Source organism: Protomyctophum bolini (assembly GCF_963924005.1).
Source record: "Protomyctophum bolini genome assembly, chromosome: 8".
Classification (NCBI taxonomy): domain Eukaryota; kingdom Metazoa; phylum Chordata; class Actinopteri; order Myctophiformes; family Myctophidae; genus Protomyctophum; species Protomyctophum bolini.
The window spans coordinates 13739747-13760951 of NC_137869.1; the positions used below are offsets into that span (position 1 = coordinate 13739747).

The 21205-nt window shown below is 42.5% G+C and overlaps 1 protein-coding gene across 7 annotated transcripts in view; it reads right to left on the reverse strand.

Annotated features, from left to right (window-relative positions):
- The window catches only part of elavl4 (ELAV like neuron-specific RNA binding protein 4), a gene marked incomplete at both ends in the record, with an annotated part of 86774 nt that overhangs the window by 36054 nt on the left and 29515 nt on the right, over positions 1-21205 (reverse strand). For 5 of the 7 annotated variants that reach the window (XM_080769494.1, XM_080769493.1, XM_080769492.1 and 2 more), the window contains 2 exons: positions 8605-8848; positions 15376-15462. In XM_080769494.1, the coding sequence (XP_080625620.1) occupies positions 8605-8848; positions 15376-15462 (331 nt within the window). The remainder of the gene's footprint in view (positions 1-8604; positions 8849-15375; positions 15463-21205) is intronic. The other 2 variants (XM_080769496.1, XM_080769495.1) reach the window with 1 other exon arrangement.

The window sequence follows — 21205 nt, forward strand, 5'->3', positions numbered from 1 at the left end:
TGTAGGGCTTCTGAAAGGTGAAAATGGGCCCTATATGTGGCACGACAGGAGACAGAAGGCTAACGGCACATTCAGTTCCGCTTCCCATCACTCTTGTAATCATGTGAGAAACAGCTCGGCATTCTTAAACACAGAGAGCCTCAGCTCTGCTCCTGAGCACGTACAATCTCAATGCATATTTCAGTAGCAACAGAACTGTAGGTAAACTCAGGTTTATGTGGTGAATATTTGATCTGCTCCCCGACAGGCAGGCAGTTTGTGTGTGTGTGTGTGTGTGTGTGTGTGTGTGTGTGTGTGTGTGTGTGTGTGTGTGTGTGTGTGTGTGTGTGTGTGTGTGTGTGTGTGTGTGTGTGTGTGTGTGCAAGCTAGGCTATATATAAGGCGGGAGGGGCATGCAAGATGGATCAAAACTGAAAGCTATTTGAGGTAAGCTCGCTATGTGCTGTATTTGTGTGTGAAGTGAGCTGAGCCAAGCTAACCTGAGATGGGACATTCATATCGCTGCAGTCAGGTGGGAACCTTGTACTGCACCTTGTTACTTTTTCAGAAATAGATAGAAAACTATAGAAAATATAGTGCCAATATAGTTATAATTCAAATCATAAGCTCTTGTTAATACTTTTCATTGATGCTTACAGACAGACTTGACTTCTTTTTTGAGACATCATTTGATAGGCACATAAGCATAGAGTAGGGGAATTACAATTTACAATTTAGGCATTTAGCAGACGTTTAATCCATTAAACAGGCATTTAATCCAGAGCGACTGACATGCAACAAATGGCCGGTCCATTTGTTGCATGTCAGTCGCTCTGGATTAAATGCCTGTTTAATGGACCAGAATTAGTCTTGCGGCCTCTCACAATTTTCAAATGCTTCCGTCATACAGTCTGGCGAACGGAAGCTCTGATTATCACCAAGGGATGATAAAGCGTAAGTGAAGCCTCCTCCCCACTTCCGTTTCGTCTTCAGTCGCGCAAATTTATAAATCAAAAATATAAATCAAAATCATCTAAGCATACTGTATATAGCTTGCTGCTGAGCAAAAAATGGAAATAAAATTTGAAGATATTTATAAAAACAAATATTATAAAATATATTTTCGTGAACAGAAATGCCAGATTCCTTGCTCGGATTTCGTGAGGTGTAGTTCCAGACTCTATTAAATAGGGCGGGCATTCATTAATAAAATGTTTAGGCCCTAAAATGATGATGCCCTTGATCGCAGGGAATTGTTTTGGGTTATAATTCTGATTCTGGCTTGGTGGTTTCGGCCTGATGACTACAAATCAGTGACTCATGACAGTTATCATCCGCTCCCAACCGGATCCGAAACCCGAAAAATGGTATGCGTCCCAGGGACTCAGAGAGGTGTGCTGGCTCTGACGGTCTGACCCTTCTGTTAGGGACTCAGAGAGGTGTGCTGGCTGACTCCTCCACAGCTGACATAACAGTCCATGTATTTTTCATAGCCAACATCTGCTTGGGTTGCTACACTGTCACCATGATTTACATCAGATCCCCATAATTATGTAAAACCAACACATGGATGGTGACGAGAGGAATGTCAAAGTTGGGGATGTGTATCGTTATATCCCAACAAAAAGAGAAAGAAAGAAAGAAAGAAAGAAAGAAAGAAAGAAAGAAAGAAAGAAAGAAAGAAAGAAAGAAAGAAAGAAAGAAAGAAAGAAAGAAAGAAAGAAAGAAAGAAAGAAAGAATGGGGGGAAAAAAGTGTTGTGTGTAAAAAATACAATGTACTATCAGTATGTGGTGCTTTTTTTGATTGATTGATAATTTTATCAGACAATAAGATGCAAAAAAGTACAGGGTACAGTAACGCACATTTGACCAATAGGACATCACCGGGGCCCATGCATGCATTCACAACATCAACAATAACAACAATTTAAATATCTCAACAAGACATTAAATCTATGTACGGATCGGAATAGAAATTAATTGGAGAGGGGGGGAATAGAGTTATGGCTTCTGTTGATCAGATGACAGTGACAGGTGCATTTTCAGTCCTTTCTTAAAGGAAACCAGTGATTTGTTAGTTTTGAGGGAAGGGGGCAAGGCATTCCACACCTGAGTGGCAGTGTTGTGGAAAGTGAATTTACCCATATTTGTTCTAAAGATTGGTGGCACCAGATCATTATTCTGATTGGTTCAGATTGGTGGCACCAGATCATTATTCACGCTCCCTCTAGTGTTGTGGCTGAGGGAGTTGCTCACCTTTTTTAGGTAATCAGTTAAGTAAATGGACACTGATGGCATGGAGGGCAGATCTGCATTTACAATTTTGAAAGTCAGTCCCATTTTCAATTGCTTGACTCTGTCTTCTACGTGGAGCCAACCTGTGTTATATCAAAATGTGTTACAAACAGGTGGGTCATGGGCCCTAGGCCTAGAAGAAGTCGGATTAGTTTGTTCCGGATTAGTTTGTTCCTGCCTGAGGCAGGAGGTATCCTCACAGACACCCAAAGTAGGGCATATAGACCACAGCCACACTGGTAAACAACTGTCTCCCAAATACGCATGAAAAATGACCTCTTCTGTCTATCTCGCCCCAAATGTGGATTCCTCGCTATTGGCTACAGCAATTATTGGGCCAGTGGTGAATGCAAAGGAATGATTGTTTCTCAGAATATGAAATTCCTTTTTGTATCAAGATGCTAAAAACCACAGACGCAATCATTTCTTGTTGCCGCATGAAAACGCCATTTTCTTCTCTGCCATGTCATTATGAAAACAAATGCATTCATTTATCCAGCAGGAATGCAGCTGATGCTGAAAAATGATCCTGAAAAATGACTAACTGACAAGGATCAGTCAATTCCATTTCTGCCTCTGTGTGTGCCTGCGTGCATGTGTTTCCGTGTGCACGCACGTACGTACGCGTGGGGGGAGTGGATGCATGGACGGATGGCCAGAAGCAATAGCACTTTAATGTATTCCATTAAAAGTTTGCATCCAGTATGTTACTTGGTTCACAAGAAATTTCCCAAGCGCTCCCCAAGGTTGCGTTTATTTGTGTTATTAGCATCTGAGTGAGGAGCGCTTGCTTCTACTCTGGCTAGAGATGTGAGCCTTTAGACCGTCAAGTTTGAGCTTTAATAGATCTTTTGACTCATTTAAAATGAAAAAATAATAAAATAAACACTAAGCCAGACTGTTGTGGAACCATATGTGGTGCTCAGTGCCTCAAAGGAACCCTATCCTTGACAAAAAAGTATTATAATACCTTCTCCCAGCCATGAGTGCAGGTAGACAAATGTACAGTAAACGCCACAACGTCAAACTGACACACAGTACACTGATCGACAAAACAGCTTTTCTGCTTGCATCTTGCATCTGTGGCTAAGGAGGATGCTGGCAGGCAGCATACCCGCAGGTGGAGGTACAACCGTACAAGTGTGTGTGGGCTACAGCTAGGTGCGTGTAAGCTGGCCTTAAATAAAATATTAACCTGCAAGTCCCTAGTGTGTTATGAGTTGGCCATGTAGACAGCCAGGCAGTCATGGAGACAGGCATGCACGGAGGCAGGCGGGCGGGTGTGTGGGGAGCAGGGGAGGCACTCAGAGGTGGCATTTCATCCGGCTGAAGTCAACCAGGGTGACAGACGAAGCTGGAGTGCCTGTGCCCGCCCGTGCTCGCCAAGGCCTCACGCCACACTGGCGTCATCGGACCTGACAGGAGCAGGTCCACAGGAAGAAGATAGGAAGCTGAGGACCTGTCTGTCTTTCTCCTATACCTCCACTGAGGCTCAGGTGTTCACACCTTGTCAACAGGAAGCTGAGGACCTGTCTGTCTTTCTCCTATACCTCCACTGAGGACCTGTCTGTCTTTCTCCTATACCTCCACTGAGGACCTGTCTGTCTTTCTCCTATACCTCCACTGAGGCTCAGGTGTTCACACCTTGTCAACACACATTCTCAGGTTATCCGGGACGCACGCACGCGCACACACACACACACACACACACACACACACACACACACACACACACACACACACACACACACACACACACACACAAATTACAGTACTTTTACGGATAGTAAAAGTACTGTTTACATTTACGACAGTCATTCATATTTCATACAGTCTGACAGTTAATTCTTCATTTGACTTAATATACAAGTCTATGGGAATTAAAAATGGTGGAACGTAAATTACGTCAGACTTCGGTGCTCTGTGTTAATACAATATTGGTTGGTGGTGGTCTCCCTGCTCTTCTATTAAGAAATGCGTCTGTGTTCGCATACTGTAGGACCACAACTGGATGACAATTAGCACAATTAGGTCCCAGCATTCTGAACAGCATTCTGTCTTAACTCAGCAGTTTGTTTTCAGCAGAATTCTTTCCTCGTGCTGGATACCCTGCAGGTTAAAACCCTGGTTAACCTTAAGGTCTGTGTATGTCCACTATCCACAACGCTCAATGACTATGTCTCTCCAAGCAAAATAAATATATTTACAGCAGCATGAAGTGAAATGAACAATGTTTTCAGGTTCTTCAATTTGGAGCATCTAAAGTGAGTTGCGAGCCCCCTCCTTTCATTTTATGATTTTGCTGCTTTTGCAGTGTGGCTCAGTGTCAAAGACGGAGGATGTGCGTTATTTCTTGTCTTTGAATGTGTCTCTCCAGCCCTCTGCGTAGCAAAGTGATATTGATTGTTGTCGAGGTTCTCTATTACCTTAGAGAGAACTCACGTATAGGTGAGTTAATAAGGGGTGAGGATCTGTCAAAATAATTTTAATCCTAGTATTTCGCAGATAGTTTATTAGTTTCTTTCTTCCATGCACTACTGCACGTCAGTCAGTCAGTCCGTCCATCACATGGCCCTCGTGACACGCTCCATATGGCCGTCTCCATATGAAGATCATATACTGACCTCATCAAACCCTGGGTAGCCATACATGGAGAAGGCTGGATCATCATCTAGATCTGCATATATGGAGCCGGCATATATTGACCTCAAACCCTTAGATCTCCATATATGGAGCTGACCTGTTCTGACATTCCATATGTTGATCCTGTCCACACCTGTCCATCCTCTTCGATGTCTCCCTTTTGACTGATACCTGGCCATTCAAACTCTAGACTTGCTGCCCCAAAGTTATAAGTGCAGCCGGACCCGGCAGCCGGCGAAAACTAGAGTTCTCAACAGACCCGCTTCTCAGGGTGTCTTACTAGTTATACGCTGGTTAATATAAGGCGATATGACGTCACGCTTCCAAGCTGGACCTTGTTTCCTTGTCAACATTAATGATCAGCACTCGTCTCCCGAACGTTTAACAATTTTCAGTTTGAGGCGCCCAGGGCGCTCCGACAAAGAAAGCTGGACGCTGAGAGTGCTGAAACATGATGCTCATCGCTACAGCTCCAGCATGTCTACCATAGAAGAAATGCATGGCAGCATGGTGCTGACAGCTAAAAACTAAAATGTTCCATGGTCACAATCACAGCCCCTTAAGCTGCTATAACAGCAGTGGGACAAAGATGGCCTCTGTCACAAAATACAATGCTTATTGTAAAAACTATTTTAAAGTATATTATGGTTAAAAATAGGTTTTGTAAATGAGAACATTTATTTCTTAAACTTTGCTCTACTACAGGGTCAGGTGAACAATTCAATTCAAACAGTGCGGCTATAAAATGTCCTGTAGAAGACATTATTCCAAGCAGTGGTAAACAACTGGTTGATCACGATCGACACATCAATCTTTAAAAGCCGCCACAGTCTATGCCAAGATTTGTGAATTGAGTCTTAATAGCTTAATAATATCAATACTGCAATATTGAAATACATTGAAATACATACTGTTACAAGTAACATTTATTTGAGTAAGCGGTTAGGGTCCATTACTTCATAGACTAATGGAGCTAATGGGCTGGAAATTCCAGAAGAGCTCTGGAGCGCAAACATCTCTGTAATCAACTCATCATTCTGCGTGAGACAAAATCTGATACAATTTAAAATATTCCACAGACTGCACTATTCCCCTGAAAAATTGGAAAAACGTACCCATGCTGCATGCTGTGAATTAAATGAACACTGAGTTTTGTTTTTTACTCTGAATAAGACCTAAGAGGTAAAAAGCGATGCAGGTGCATACCCGCCAAAATACCCGCCTCCATCTTAGTTCAATACAGGAAAATGAAAAGAATACTTTAATTATACAATGAACAAGAAAACAAGTAAATAAAATACACACAGAAAACTGAGCTGTAACCATTGACTTACAGTAAACTAGGTGGTGGGATGGGATCATAGCTTGGCCACTTTCACCTCTCTCCCAGAACAGTAGTACAACCACACATTACTGCACGCACGCACGCACGCACGCACGCACACACGCACGAGGAAGACCTCTGCGTTTTTCAACTCGGAGAGGTAGCGGTGCTTTGTTAGCCTAAAAATTTGCACGAGGAAATTGCACCCATGGGAGAGCAACGCAGGCGTATACACTATGGGGGGGAGACAGAGGCAGGGCAGGATTTATTTATAAGCACTCTTTGAGTGGATGCTAAGTCATCAGAGAGACCTTGTAGCACGGCGGAGCAGAATAGTACCCTAAATGGTGTCGGGAGTGAGGGAACAAATGCTTCTCTTTCTCCCCTCTCACTCTCTCTCTCTCTCTCTCCTACATTTAGGGCCCCATGGCAGGTTTGCAACAATTTGGTCTGTTTTTAAACTCTCTCCAAATATCCGCTGTTAGCTTGGTTCCTCTGTCTGGCTGTGAAATCACACTGGAGGGACAAAATTGGGCGGAGAGATAAAGATGATGATGGCAGTAGTGAGAGCATTTGTGTCCCTGTGGTTGACGTGTGTATTTCTGTACACACACCGGCTCTCATTATCCTGGTAGGATGTGACTCTCAAGCCCTATTTTGAGGCCCATTATAGGGAAGGATAAGGATACAAAGCTGTAGAAATAGACTTTGTAGAGCAGAGCCGTATTGGAGTAGAATAGGTTCAACATTCATCTCTGGAATATAGCTCAAATTGCCAATGTTATTAGCACTTGGGTTATATAAAATCCATTGTTCTTTTTTAATTCCGGCAATAAAGTTAATCATGTGTGTGTTTGTTACATTAACCATGGTATCCCTATTTTGGACATTTCGAAAATGTTCCAAAACATTCCAATAATAATTGAAAAAGAAAACGTTATTTTTCATAATGAGTGAAAATAGAAGATTTACAAGCCTAAAATGCCTCACGATGCGACATGTAGTGAGTTTGTAGACTCTTGTAGATAGCTTGTATTTTGGCTGTTATATGGCATACAAGTGCATGGTTAATGATGGCATATACAGTACACGTATGCACTGTATGCATACTTTTTGGAGTATGTGGGTACTGTGCGCCCGCACAATATCCCAGAATGCCAGAGTGTTGTGGGGCGACTGCCCATCTGCCCGCTGCTCTCTTTAATGAGATTATCAGGAGAGGAGTGTCAGTAAGTAGGAGCTAAAATGAAAGCCGTTATGGGGCATTATCAGAGAGCGGCACCCCCTCATCCATCTGCTGTATGGCCACCCACACAGCCACTAGCCCCCTGACTAAGGCCACGATTAGCACATAGAAGTGCTGCTTAATTCAAACACCTCTAGAGAACATGTGGAGCTTTTGCTGCTGCGGTGATGCGCTGCAGCATTTGAGCACACATTCGAGGCTGGCGTTGGATTCTACTCCAGGCACTGAAACCTTGCATGCACTTCAGTCTTTTTTTTTTGGAACAGCTCCAAATTGTATTTGACCCGGGGCGTGCATAATCCTGTGCCAGCCCAGTCATACCCGATTTACCTCTTTGAACTTCTGTGTTATGTCTGTGAAAATATGTAGTAAACATAACATTCTTGCATGTGTAAATTTGCACTAGTAACATCTCTTCCACACCACAGGCTGCAGACAGACTGTAGTCTGTGTGATGCATCTGCGGTGCATGGACAAAATGATGCAGTATGCACAATGCCATCATGCAGAGACACAGGCCATCCAGGTAATTGTGGGCTATAGCACACTCTCTCCGAAAGTGTTAAAAGGAAACTTAGCTGATTTTCATCATAAATCCTGCTGTTCTCATAATGTGGTAAAGTAGTGTGGCATTCTTTTTTTTTAATAATAACATTATCGGATGTATGGAGATGCGTTTCACATCATATCCTGGCCCCAACATTTCACAGAGAAATTACGGTATTTTTTGCCACACTATATTATTGATATCCTCACAAATTATTTAAGTTGAAAATTGCCAACGTTTCCCTTAAAATCAACACGGAGGATTTTACCGACTACAATATAAAATATAAATGGCTTGTCAGGGCGGCGGTGGCTCAGGGGTAGAGTGCCTGGATGGTAACCGTAAGGTTGCCAGTTCGAACCCGGGCTCCCCCAGAGTTACTGTCGAAGTGTCCTTGAGCAAGACACTGAACCCCTAATTGCTCCCGATGTGCTAGTTGGTGCCTTGCATGGTTTCCGCTGTCATCGGTGTATGAATGTGTGTGTGAATGGGTGAGTGTAATGCACAATCTCTGTAAAGCGGCTTGGATAAAGGCGCGATATAAATACACCATTTACCATTTGTCATACCTGTGATCTTGTCGCGAACCAGCTTGCAGGACTCAATCTCGCCGATGCTGCCGAACAGGCTGCGGAACTCCTCCTGGGTCATGTTCTGGGGCAGGTAGTTGACGATGAGGTTAGTCTTGCTGTCGTCCGTGACGCCGGTCTGCATGGGCGAAGGGCAGCCGCGGCTGTTGGAGGTCGGCCCATTGGCTGTCGTGCCCCCGCCGCTGGGGCCATTCGTCACCGGGGCCTCCATGTTACTGATGATCTGGGAGGAGGAGGAGAGATGGGGGATGGCGAGGGGACAACGGAGGAGGGAGCGTTTATGGGAAAGGGCTACTTTGTTTGGGAATACAGCATATTGTATGAAAACGTATTACCTTTCAAAAAAAAATAATAATAGCAGCACAACTCACAGCTCACAAGGCGTTGTGGTGCAACACGTTGTGAGCTTGTAAAATCTGATATTTCTAATAATATATATTTTCACCAATAATGCTCTATTTTTATTCTTATCATAGATCAAAGGCATTTTTGGAGAGGACCGTCTACAGTATACTGCGTGTGTGTGTGTGTGTGTGTGTGTGTGTGTGTGTGTGTGTGTGTGTGTGTGTGTGTGTGTGTGTGTGTGTGTGTGCGTGCGTGCGTGCGTGCGTGCGTGCGTGCGTGCGTGCGTGCGTGCGTGCGTGCGTTCAGTAATGTGTGGTGGTACTACTGTTCTGGGAGAGAGGTGAAAGTGGCCAAGCTATGATCCCACCATCTAGTTTACTATAAGTCAATGGTTACAGTTCAGTTTTCTGTGTGTATTTTATATTTACTTGTTTTCTTGTTCATTGTATAATTAAAGTATTCTTTTCATTTTCCTTTATTGAACTTTAATAAAACATTTGTATACCAAAAGTTATTTATAGGTTTTGTTTCAGATTTCAGATTTGATTAACTTAAGTTAAATGTTCTCAAATAGAAACTTAAATCTTCACATTGATTTTAAGATTTAAGATTATCCCCCTTTTATTGATTCCTTTATTTTAGTTTTTACAAAATATCGGTCAAAAATGTGGCACTATAATCAGTGATCTAGGACCACGGTTCTCAAAGTGGATCCCCTGGGGGTCTGCAACACATACTCTAGCCAGGGGGTCCCGGGCTAGTGAATTATGGTACGTATGTGTGATAGTGAGCTTACCATAATTGCAGTAATCTTTATTCTTTAATCATATTGCATTATTCAAGGGCTTTTGGATAGAAATGAAACAGACTCCAGTCATTGGAGCACTGCAGAGGCTGCGTGCATGTGACAGCTGATGGTCGTTGACACTCGTTAATGCATCAATAAAGGCAATTATGTTTCTGCACTGTAAAATAGGTCTACATCTGTGACAGGTGCCAGCTGAAAGTGCCTCAACTCGCCAGAATTAAATGGTCTAAATGGTCAAAATAAAACCGTTTTTTTTTTATGTGATTTTCTTTTTTTTTCATATTAAGACAGTTTGAATGTTGAAGAAGGTTTTTATTCCAACAGATTGTTCATTTGGGCAAATTAAACGTATACATTTATATGTCAAAGTAGGCTTGTTTTTTAACAATGTTTTGGGGCCGGAGAAGCGCAGTTCTGAGATTTGCATGTTGTTTTCGATTGGTCCTGAGATCTCTTTGTTCTGAGGTTTCACGCTCTGGTTACCGCCCATTAGCGTGCTTGTGTGTTTATAAACACAGAATTATTCTACATGGCTATAGTATGGAGGAGCTTTTGGGTTATACTTTACAGGAAAATAAACAAAACCACGTAGCTACACGCTCAAATACGCTTCCCAGCCTGGAGAATAGACTTCCACCATCACACAACAACAGGCTAAAAGCTAGCTAGCCTAGTTAGCTAGCTGTCTGTGTGTCGTGTGTTAACAGAGGGACATTGACTTAACTGCTGAGATGTTGTCATAAGCATCTAAACACATGTTTTCACTCCTAAAATGTATAAAACTAATGATACATGTGAAACGTTGCCCGTTAGTGCTATATTGCTTCATCCATGGAAGAGTGTTGCTGCTTATTCTTGTTCTTTTCCTCCAGCCGCAAAGAGCCAAAATAACTCGTCTTTTCTTTAAATCATAACTCTCTCATTTTTTGCTCATTTAAAAAAATTCAAAATACTATATAAACTACGAAATTCGGGCTTTCATTTTGTATATAGATCGTTTGTGTAGGCCGTCTCTACGAAACGGTATCAAGTGAAAAGGAAATGTCGTTTTGTGTAAAAGATCGTCAAATATATGGCCGTTAGTAGTGTTAATTCAACATCCGGTGAGGGGAAGATACGGATTGTGTATGGAAATCAGCGCATACAGTGGGTGGGCTTTAGACCGGATGTAAGCCACATCCACTAAATGTACACTAAATATAAATCGTAGACCTGCATAAAATGGTGTAGCCTACTGCAGCTATTTACAACCAGGTAGTGTATAAGTGAAATTGAACACTTAAATTAGTATTTAATACTTGAATACTTATACTTAGTATTTAATACTTAGTACTTTCAAAAGGGTTTATTGGGGCACCTTACAAATTGCATTGTTTGTTTAAACAAGTCAGTGTTTCTATATTGCACTGTTGACAGCTAAAACGTTCTAAGGTGGTCATTGTGGGTGGAGTTAAGTACCTATTGTCCCTCCCATTGTCACACCCACTTCTATCCAGCTCTAAGGTGTTAAAAATGTTGTGAATATTGAAAGGGACTTTTCTCAGCTTTGGGTGAAAGGCCTCAATCATTTTAAAATGGTTATATCTCCTTCAATTATTGTCCAATTTCATTGAATGATACATCATATGAAAGCTTACATTCTGTACTTTAATAATCTGTAATAATATGTAATCTGTAAAAATCGAGTTGAGGCACTTTTTGCTGGCACCTGTCACTAAAATGCTACCTTAGAACAGAATTTCTGTTCTAAGGTAGCATCTTAAAAGATGTGATGTGATTGAAAAGTTGAAATACAAATAGTTCCAATGGCATATAAATGTAAGTCTGTAAGTATATGTGACCATTTCTGACCAAGGCTAAGTAATTGAATTTGTTTTAAGTTTCGTTTTTTCATGTCATGTGAAAGCAGAGAATCATAGCTTCAAATTTACATTTTGGTTGTTCAGTTTGACCCACCAGTTTTGGAGATATGGCTTATAGAGTAGTAATGTCTTGCAGAAAACAGCGAGTTGAGAAAACAGGCTTGAAAGGTTCACTTCTGTGGACTCTAACATTACACCTAGCTACATGTTTAAGCATTTATTTCATATTTACATTGATTTCAGCTCTGACATTTATTTCAGACATGCTCTAGTACGTATGTGAAGAGTCTGCCTGTGCTATTAACTCATTTTGGATAAAAATGTATCCCTTCCAAGGGGTGCCTTACAAAATATGTTTGAGAACCCCTGATCTAAGACCCAAAAATCAGGCATCAGCCGGGCTCTAACAAACCTCATATATCAGCTACACTGACTCCACTGAGTCTACCAGCACACCACTGCTCTCATTTTCATACCGGACTAAATTACAAGAACAATATTTCTCTCAGGACAATACAATGTTGAAAAGTAAATACACACCGTACACACTAGTCACAATTCTAAACACCCATAAATACCACAAAAAGATACACAGAGAAGATAAACAGCTAAATATTCATGCACACATTGAGATGCAGTCCTCTTCTGCTTTGATACTGTCGGTGCAGACACTTCTGGGAGGTAGCAACCACATCTAACTGACTGACCAGACAGACAGAGAGACAGACAGACAGACAGACAGACAGACGGACAGACTTCAGTAGGAGAATGACATGGGGCAGGCTGAAGAGAGTTCTACTACATTTTTAAATAAATCCCCATTTCCCTTCAATGGTTACTGGTACATGTACATTGTTTTCATCCACTTGCATATGTTTGATCAAATTATCGGGTTTTGTTTCAGGCTGTCGTTCTAGTTAGATTAGAAAGCAGAGCATTAAGAGCTTTAAGCAAGGGTGCTGCGTGTTTGTGTGTTTCTCTGATTCTGGCTGGGGGTTATATTCTGTTTAATATCAGTGGGCCCCAGATGGAAAGAGCAGACACGTCTAAATCTAATCACAACAGGGGTATAAGATGGAGTGGCGTTTGAAACATATAAGAACATAGAGACATTGCTACAATGGTACAGGAAGACATTTGTCCTACTGTTTATGCTGCCTGACCAAAAGGTATCCCTGTTGCCCCATAATTCAGTGGAATATACATAGCATGACAAGCATGTAGTACTGAAAAGTATTTATAGTCTGTCACGTTTCCCTAACTATATAATGTGTCCCTAACTCTGTTGTTTATCTTGCATTCCATGTGATGCATTTAGTACTGTACTCTGAGTAATACGTTATGATGTAAGTTGTTGTTACTGTATGCGTCTGCCTATCAACACCGCCAACATAAGTTGCATAGGCCTACTGTACAGAGGGCCCTATCTTGAGCCACCCCTTACCCCTTATCCCTAAACTTATTTGCTTATTTATTTTTTACTATTTTGAAAAAAAAATAAGAATTAAACTGTTCAACTAGCCGATCTACATCGACACGTTGTGAGCTTGTATATCGGCTATTTGAACTATTTTAAAAGGTTTTTAAAAATAGTAAAACATGGTAAATAAGTTTAGGGTTAAGGGGAAGGGGTGGCACAAGATATAGCCCATAATATACTACTTGCTGTGCCTGTATACAGTATGCCTGTGTTGAACAAAACAACGTGTGTTTTAATTCACAAACTAGAAACCCTGACGTATGAAAGAAAAATATGATCCTTTTTTAAGAGTTCCGAATCTTGCCTAAAATCAAACGCAGTAGTTAACGTGAATTGATTCTGACTAAATCAAATGATCACTCTCTTTCCCCCTGTTTTAACAGTCAGTCGACTTTTTTTCTTTTCTTCTACCTATTTATTTTATTTATCTAAATACACGTACAGAGCCAGAATGTAGAAGAATGTAGTTTGAGCTAAAATAACTACCAAAAACTACTATTTATGTATTATCAAAAGGTTGGGCTTTTTCTTTTTTTTTTAAAGCTAAGAAACCTTTTGGGTTGTACAATTTGTGGCAAAAGCTTGTAAATATCCAAGACCACATAAGAAAACCCTTAACTTTTTGTGGTAAATGTGATCCAACTTTCTTTCTTCTCCTACCTTGTTCTCATCCACCCCTCTCTTCTTCCCTTTCTTTGTTTTCTTGAACTACTACACCATTTCAGCCACTACATATCTAAAATACATTTAATCATTATTTTTGTTTAAATTATTTGAGGATAAGCCCCTTGATATGCAGCAACTTTTCTGTTATTTTTTTCCATTGTATTCTCGTCCTCTACCCCATTGTGGCTGGACAAAGTCCACACATTTCCAGGAGAGAGTACAAGCCACATGTCCACCTTGTGTCTGCTTCATTCCTCGCAAATTGTTCTTTTGACAGTATCCTTCTTCACTCACTCAACACTATCAGAGAGAGAGAGAGACACAGAGAGAGAGCGAGAGAGAGAGAATATAAAGCATCTAGCCATAGCAGAGCTGATTGGAGAGAGGGCCTTATTAAATCTGTTTACGTTTCCTGCTGCGCTCCATTCTGTCAGAGAGACTTTCAACTCTGTGGGACGTATTCTGAGGAGTTTTCACACCAAAATGGCCACCGCTAATTAACAGGGACCTGCCGAGTCCCGACGGCCAATTATATTCCTCTCCTTGTCCCTGCCCACCAGCGCAAGCGCAGCTCAGCGGCCCACTTGGCTTTGGTGGTGGTCTCTCTGGCTCTCCCTACCCTCCTACTGAGGAACCCGGCGATATGGACGTTTCTCACTGCATGTCCCCTGATTAGGCACAACACAACATATCGCTGCTTAGCTGTAGGGAACATGAGTCACCCTCAAGACACAAGCTATTTACTCACAAAACATAAAACTGACTGACTAGTGGACAGAACTAACCAGCATTGAGGCAATCATTGGCAATCCTTTGTGAGCAGCAAGCTGAATTGTGAGACATTGCTAGCTAGCCTCAAGAGCAAAATGGTACAGAACGCAAGCTAACCAATGGTCGTTCTTAAACCCAGCATGTTGAGAATGATGACTTGGAATGTCCTTAACTGTAACAGAGGTAAAGTTTATAAGAGGAATCTACCTCCCTCTGTGCTTATCAATAGTAGCTTAAATGCTCATGCAGTGCAAGAGAGAGAGAGAGAGAGAGATAATAAAGAAAAACCTCAAAGGGCCATGCGCCTTGGGCTTAGCACCTTCCTGAGCATTATTGATTTGTAACAGTTTTCTTATATATTCATATTATATTCTCTGTTTTTTCCCCCCTGCTAGGGCTAGGGTTTGCTTTCTTCTTGCGTTTTACTTGCTTCAAAGTTCACTATTTATTTACCATCTGAATGGAACAGGAGAATACCTGCTTTCTCTGCACAAACTCTGCACAATTCACAATTCTCTCTCCTCTCTACACTCATTCCATCAACATCACCCCATCCATGCTCCAGCTGTCTCAGTCAGCAGCATCACCTCCACATATACGTACAGTATAGATATAGGCTGTGTGTGTGTGTGTGTGTGTGTGTGTGTGTGTGTGTGTGTGTGTGTGTGTGTGTGTGTGTGTGTGTGTGTGTGTGTGTGTGTGTGTGTGTGTGTGTGCGTGCTGTGTACGTGTGTGCGTGCGTGCAGTATCAGATCATATTACTTCATGGTGTGTAGAATGGCTGGAGCCATCCATTTGGCATGCAGCGGTCTCCTTACCATCTTTGGCTGTGTCAGCAGTCCCTTCTCTGCCCAGCCCTGGAGCTGTGGGAGCTCTGCCTGACGCCACTGTGTCTCTGTCGACCCCTATGGAGCGGAGCACAGGGAGGGGGGGGGGAGGGACGCAGGGCCCATTGGTCAACATCACACACTCACTTTACAGAGGGGTATTTAAGGGGAGGGGTGGGGGTGGGGGGGGGGGGGGGGGTGGGGCGGGGCTGGGGTCAGGATCGAGGGAGGTGGTTCATTACAGAAACCCCGCCGACTTTGCATTGCGAGCAGCGACTAACCGCAAATCAAGCAACAGAAGCAACAGGGGGAAGTGGAGCCTCCAGTGGAGTCCACTTCCTTCTGGCGTGTTGGATTTACGGCTCCTGCAAATGGCCAATTAACCACTTGTGCCCTATTTTACACTTTGTGCCCTATTTTACACTTTGTGTATGTATGTATTTTAAAGGATGCCAGTGGTTAAAGAAAACCTTGAAGCGCCTTCTGCTTTCCTCAGCTGTCATGTCACAACTCAAAATACAAAGTGGCCTGAGCTTTGATACAGTAGACACCTTGGTCTCACTAAAACAAAGATAGGTGGCTTTTTTATTTTTGTTGTAACTTTTCCATAGATTCTTTGTTATTGTCGTCTTAAAAACAACGAGAAGAAAAATAGGATTAGTCAAACTGATGGTCAATAATATTGTATACAATGGTCAAGATACTGTAAAGGTACTGTCTATTTCTTCTCTGTACGTTCCTAATAATATTATATACAGTAGGCTACTAGTAGCCTCACCGAGAGCTGCACTATAACTCTATAACACTATCAGTGCGTGCGTGCGTGCGTGCGTGCGTGCGTGCGTGCGTGCGTGCGTGCGTGCGTGCGTGCGTGCGAGCGAGCGAGTGACTGAGTGTGCATGCGTGCATGTGTCTGCTGTAGCAGGCAGACTTGTGCGGCGACTACAGTGACCTTGGCAGAGTTTATAATGAGGGTTTCCCTCTCATTCTCTGTGGGTAAACAAGCCGCTGGTTGTTGAGACAGAAGCACCACAAATGAGGAGGAAGTCTGTTCTCTGGCTCTCCTGAGCGAGCGAGGGCTCAAACGCCTGTATCTGGCTGCAGCCACTATGAGCAACCAATTTAGCCGGAGTGGAGACCGAGAGGAGGGCTGACCTCTGCTTTCGTTTACTCCTTCACAGAGACAGAGGGAGGCAGTGAGAGATCAGACGGAAAGGAGAGGAGCGCAGGAAGAGAAGAGACGAAGGGTTGAGTAATGGGGAAGAAGATACTTCCAATACTTCAAAGGGAGGGAGAGATGGCAGAAGGAGAACAAAGACGGAGGGAGAGGGAGCGAGACTCTGCATGTTCTGTTGTCAATGTGTCTTGTAAACTTAAGCAAGGATGCATAATGGGGGTCTAAATGAGAGTGAACTGTCAGCTCGAAAAGGAAGAGCAGGATACAGAAGGGCAGAGAGGTTAAGTGAAGAGAGAGGTTTCACAGTGTTGTGTCCTCTGCTGACAGGTTATATACGGTACAGTACTGTGAAAATATAGTAGTGCTATTGTATTTCTTAATTTTTTTTGTTCACCTTTGCCACCTTTGTTTTGGGCTATTCTTTTATTTGTATTTATTTATTTGTTTTAGTCTGCATGAAGGCCAAAGGGTTACTGTATACTGTACAAAATGTATATAAAAAGGCCAAACTGGCTGTATATAATGCACACACATACTGTAGTGTAATGAAAATCCCAATGGCGCCACATTTTTGCCCATAAGAATGCTACATTTTTCCAGATGTATTTTACAAAGCGTTTAATGTGCTTAGACCACCTCAATGTTAAAGTAGGCATAACTGGTGTGAGCCGGATTAGGAGTGGACACTACAGTACCCAGGACAGCTACAGTACACCCAGGGACACCAGGCTTAATGTTGTTAACATATATTTTAGTTAAATTGTTACATTTATCAACCATGAATATCAGACTGACCAGAAGCAGGGGTAAACTATATCGCAACTGGTGATATAAAAAAAAAAAATGGCGCCAGAGGGGTGATATCAAAAGTGCAGAGGCATGGATTTACATCCCCCACGGCCCCCAACAAATTGAAGCCTAAACCAATACGGACAGGGCAACAATGTGAAGCCACCAAATAATGACCATATTCACACAGGAGCCACCCCGATGGGTTGGGGCTTCCCACTCCCTCAGTATGACATAATACCAAAATGGCTGCTCTGCGAATAATAGTCTATTGTGGACCAATATTCTTTTTTACTGCAGAGGGCAGAGGACTATATATAGCCTGCATTATACACCTGGCCACTGTTTTTCATTGACTTTAAAATGTCACTTGAAAATCTAACCCTGAAAAAAAGGAAACGTTAGGCAGAGGTGAAACAACAAAAGCATTTTTCACCCATTCTGCACATCGACTACATACTGTGTCAGTGCAAAAACGCAATGGTGTGCCGCAGCAAGCAGACAGTGCAGTGTTATTGTGGCATGTTCAAAATATGGTGATACAAATGCAAGAAGCAGCAAGCAGATGCATATGGGTTTCCATTTCAAACAGCTAACGAGCAGTGCAAAGGAGCGTTATGTCTGCAAGAGGAAAATTACTTTTTTCACGTGTTTACGAGTCTCTGAATTTCATTCAACGCTTTGTTCAAAACGCAGTGCTCAACCATTCACTAACTGCATAGTACACAGACATATGCACATAAACACTTACCCATACATACATACAGTACATACAGTACATACATACACACTGTACATGCACGCATACTAGCAAGATAATGCACACACAATCGCACACACACACACACACACACACACACACACACACACACACACACACACACACACACACTCATCTTTCTTTATTTCCTCTCTGTCTAGGAGGTTATCACATGAACACACATGTGAGTGTGCTGATAAAATCCCAAATAACACCAGAATATAGACGCAATGCAATTACATTCACAAACCATTGGGATGAAAAACCGCTCATGGATGCATTTTCAATTATTCAGGGAATACATTTCAGTCGGCGCTCAGATGCTGGGGAGACTTATTATATAATCAATATACTCTATAGAACCATTAATATTTGATGCCACAAAGTGCTTCCTGTCTCCTCAGGCTCCCCGCCAGTGGTTTCTGGGTAGTGCAGTCAAATAGGATGTGCGGCGTGTCCTGCCTACAGAGACGTATTGTATACAGTACTTACACTGTACAGTACAGCGCTGTGTTCTAACAGGCTGCCGTGCCACAGACGACAAATTCATGGCTTTAATCTAGGTTTTTACCAATACACTCCACCTTGCGATCAGCCAGAATATCTCTCCCCTCTTTCCCTCTCTCTCTCTCTCTCTCTCTCTCTCTCTCTCTCCACAGCCTTGTAAAGTCAACCTTTACATGGCCAGATTTACATGACTGAGAAGTAATTTAATTTCCTGTCCCTTGCACCTTGCTCGTTTCTTTCCTCCTCCCCACTCCTCTGCCATTGTGACACCATAAAACTACCACCTTTATTACTGGCCTGATGCCACCCTATCCAACCCCAACTCACTCTCCTCTCCTCCCAGCTCCTACAGAGCATAGGAGGTTGACCTGACTTTGGCTGGATGGGTGGAGGCTAGACTGCAGAGGAGGAACTATATGGTGGACACATATTCAATTACGGGGAGTACAAACAGAGTACAGCCAAGTCTATGGACTTTTAGGGCTCTAACATTATGCCATGCCTTACCCACGAGCACTTTTAGGAGCTTATATCCGTAAACAGTATATTGCGGCCACACTGACACTACCCACTATAACTATACATTATGCCTACACCTTTATTTGCGGGAGGAGGTGTGTCTGTAGGCGTGTTGATGCGCTTTCCCAATATTTGCTATCTTGCACACACAGATTTAAAACAACGGAAAGCAACTCCTCAAACCTGCACCCGCAATGTGAATTCCGTTTGATAAAATAATGCTCTCCTGAGTTGGAGCTGCATCGACCCACAATGTTGCAGAACATTCACAGCTCAGGTCTCGTTCTGTCTTAATTCTCCACAAATCTCTGTGATTGTAATTGTACTATAATCAACAGTGTCAATTCCGTGTGTCCATTGTGTATATATAATTGTCTATTCAAAGAAGTTATTTGATTTGTGCCGTTCTTTGTCCATTCGCTCATTCAGTTTCATCCATCCATTGCGCATTTAATGGATTTCAACAATATAAAATTACTCATAATCAGTAACACATAGATGATACTTGTGTCAACCAAATGTGCAGGGTTTTATTTAAAGGTAATTAAAGGCTAGATGGTAAGGATGCAACAGGTGTCATTTCCAATGTTATTTAGCCTCAGTTCAGTGCAAGTCTGTTTAATGAATCCGATTTCCCGAACTTTCCATTTTTCTTGATACCGTTTCGTAGAGAGACAATACAATCCCGATCTATATACCAAATGAAAACTGGAACTTCATAGATTACACAGAACAGAATTTAAAAAAAATCTTAAGAGTGTTCTTGAGTGTTCCATTATGGTTCTGTGCGCGGTGGGGGGAAAAAAGTTGCGCACAACTTGCAGCGTAAGAGGTGCTTCCAATAGCACCGCCCAAGCGCAAGCTTCATTTTCCATCCACCAGCTGTTTAAAAACCAGGAAGTGACTCCTGCTCTTTCACTCACAGAATCTGGCAACCTCTCTGTATCCCACAACGAAAACAAAACACAACTGGTAGCATTTTTTCGCTACTGTGCTTTGGAGTTCATTGATTGGTATAAGAATTGAGAGTTGAGATTGAGAATAATATGGTATTTAGTTCACACTACACCTGTAGTCATCCCGGAAACATGACGAACAGATTCACTCTACAGTGGAGTCTATTACCCCCTCAACACAACATGGATATCGACGGCTCCCAAGGTCGGCAACCAACCGAACATGCTCGGTTCTTCATCAACGGGTTCCGACACGTCAGGAAGGCGATATTGACGGCAAGCGAGTCGTCAGGAGTCTCGTTACAGTTGCTTATTTCAACATCTTAGTAACCTTGTTTTCATCTGTTATTCAAATCTGTCTCTGCCAACTTCAGGATATAGCCAGTAAGATGAAGTGGGTGTGAAAAGGTCAAATTAACTGACAGTAAGGGTGTTCAATGCTGATTTAAATGAACACTGTAATACTGTATGGTCCACAGTGAAATACCCATTTGTAACTGATAGAGTGCAAATGCAAATGCTTTGAATCTCTAGTTCAATTGAAACTCTGGACTATAGACTTTGGTGAAATTAATTTAGACGTGTGTGTGTGTGTGTGTGTGTGTGTGTGTGTGTGTGTGTGTGACACTGTGACCTTGTGTTCTTCTGTATTATGGGTCCACACCCACTGCCACTAAACTCATTCCAAACTCCTTCCAAGTCACACCACAGTGAGAAACTATCAAACCACGGAGACACAAAGAGATTAATACCACTTTACTATCTGAACTCCTGGCCACAGAAGTTCCCTTAATGCTGTCTGCTCTATTGATTTTTATTTTTCTCTCTCTCCTCTCTCTTCCTGCTCCCCTCTCTCTCTCTGTCTCCCTCCCTCGCCCAGTGTCTTCCGGGCTCTGAAACGTCCTGCAGGTCAGACAGATGCTGAGCTGGATCAATCAGGGAAAGTAATCTGGGACACCTCATGCCCGCACACAGCAGAGCAGACACACACCAGCTCACATACACCAACACTACACACATGCATGCGTGCACACACAGTCACACACACACCAACATACAACATGCACGCACGGGTGCATACATATTAACTCGCGCACACGCCTCCTCCCCATG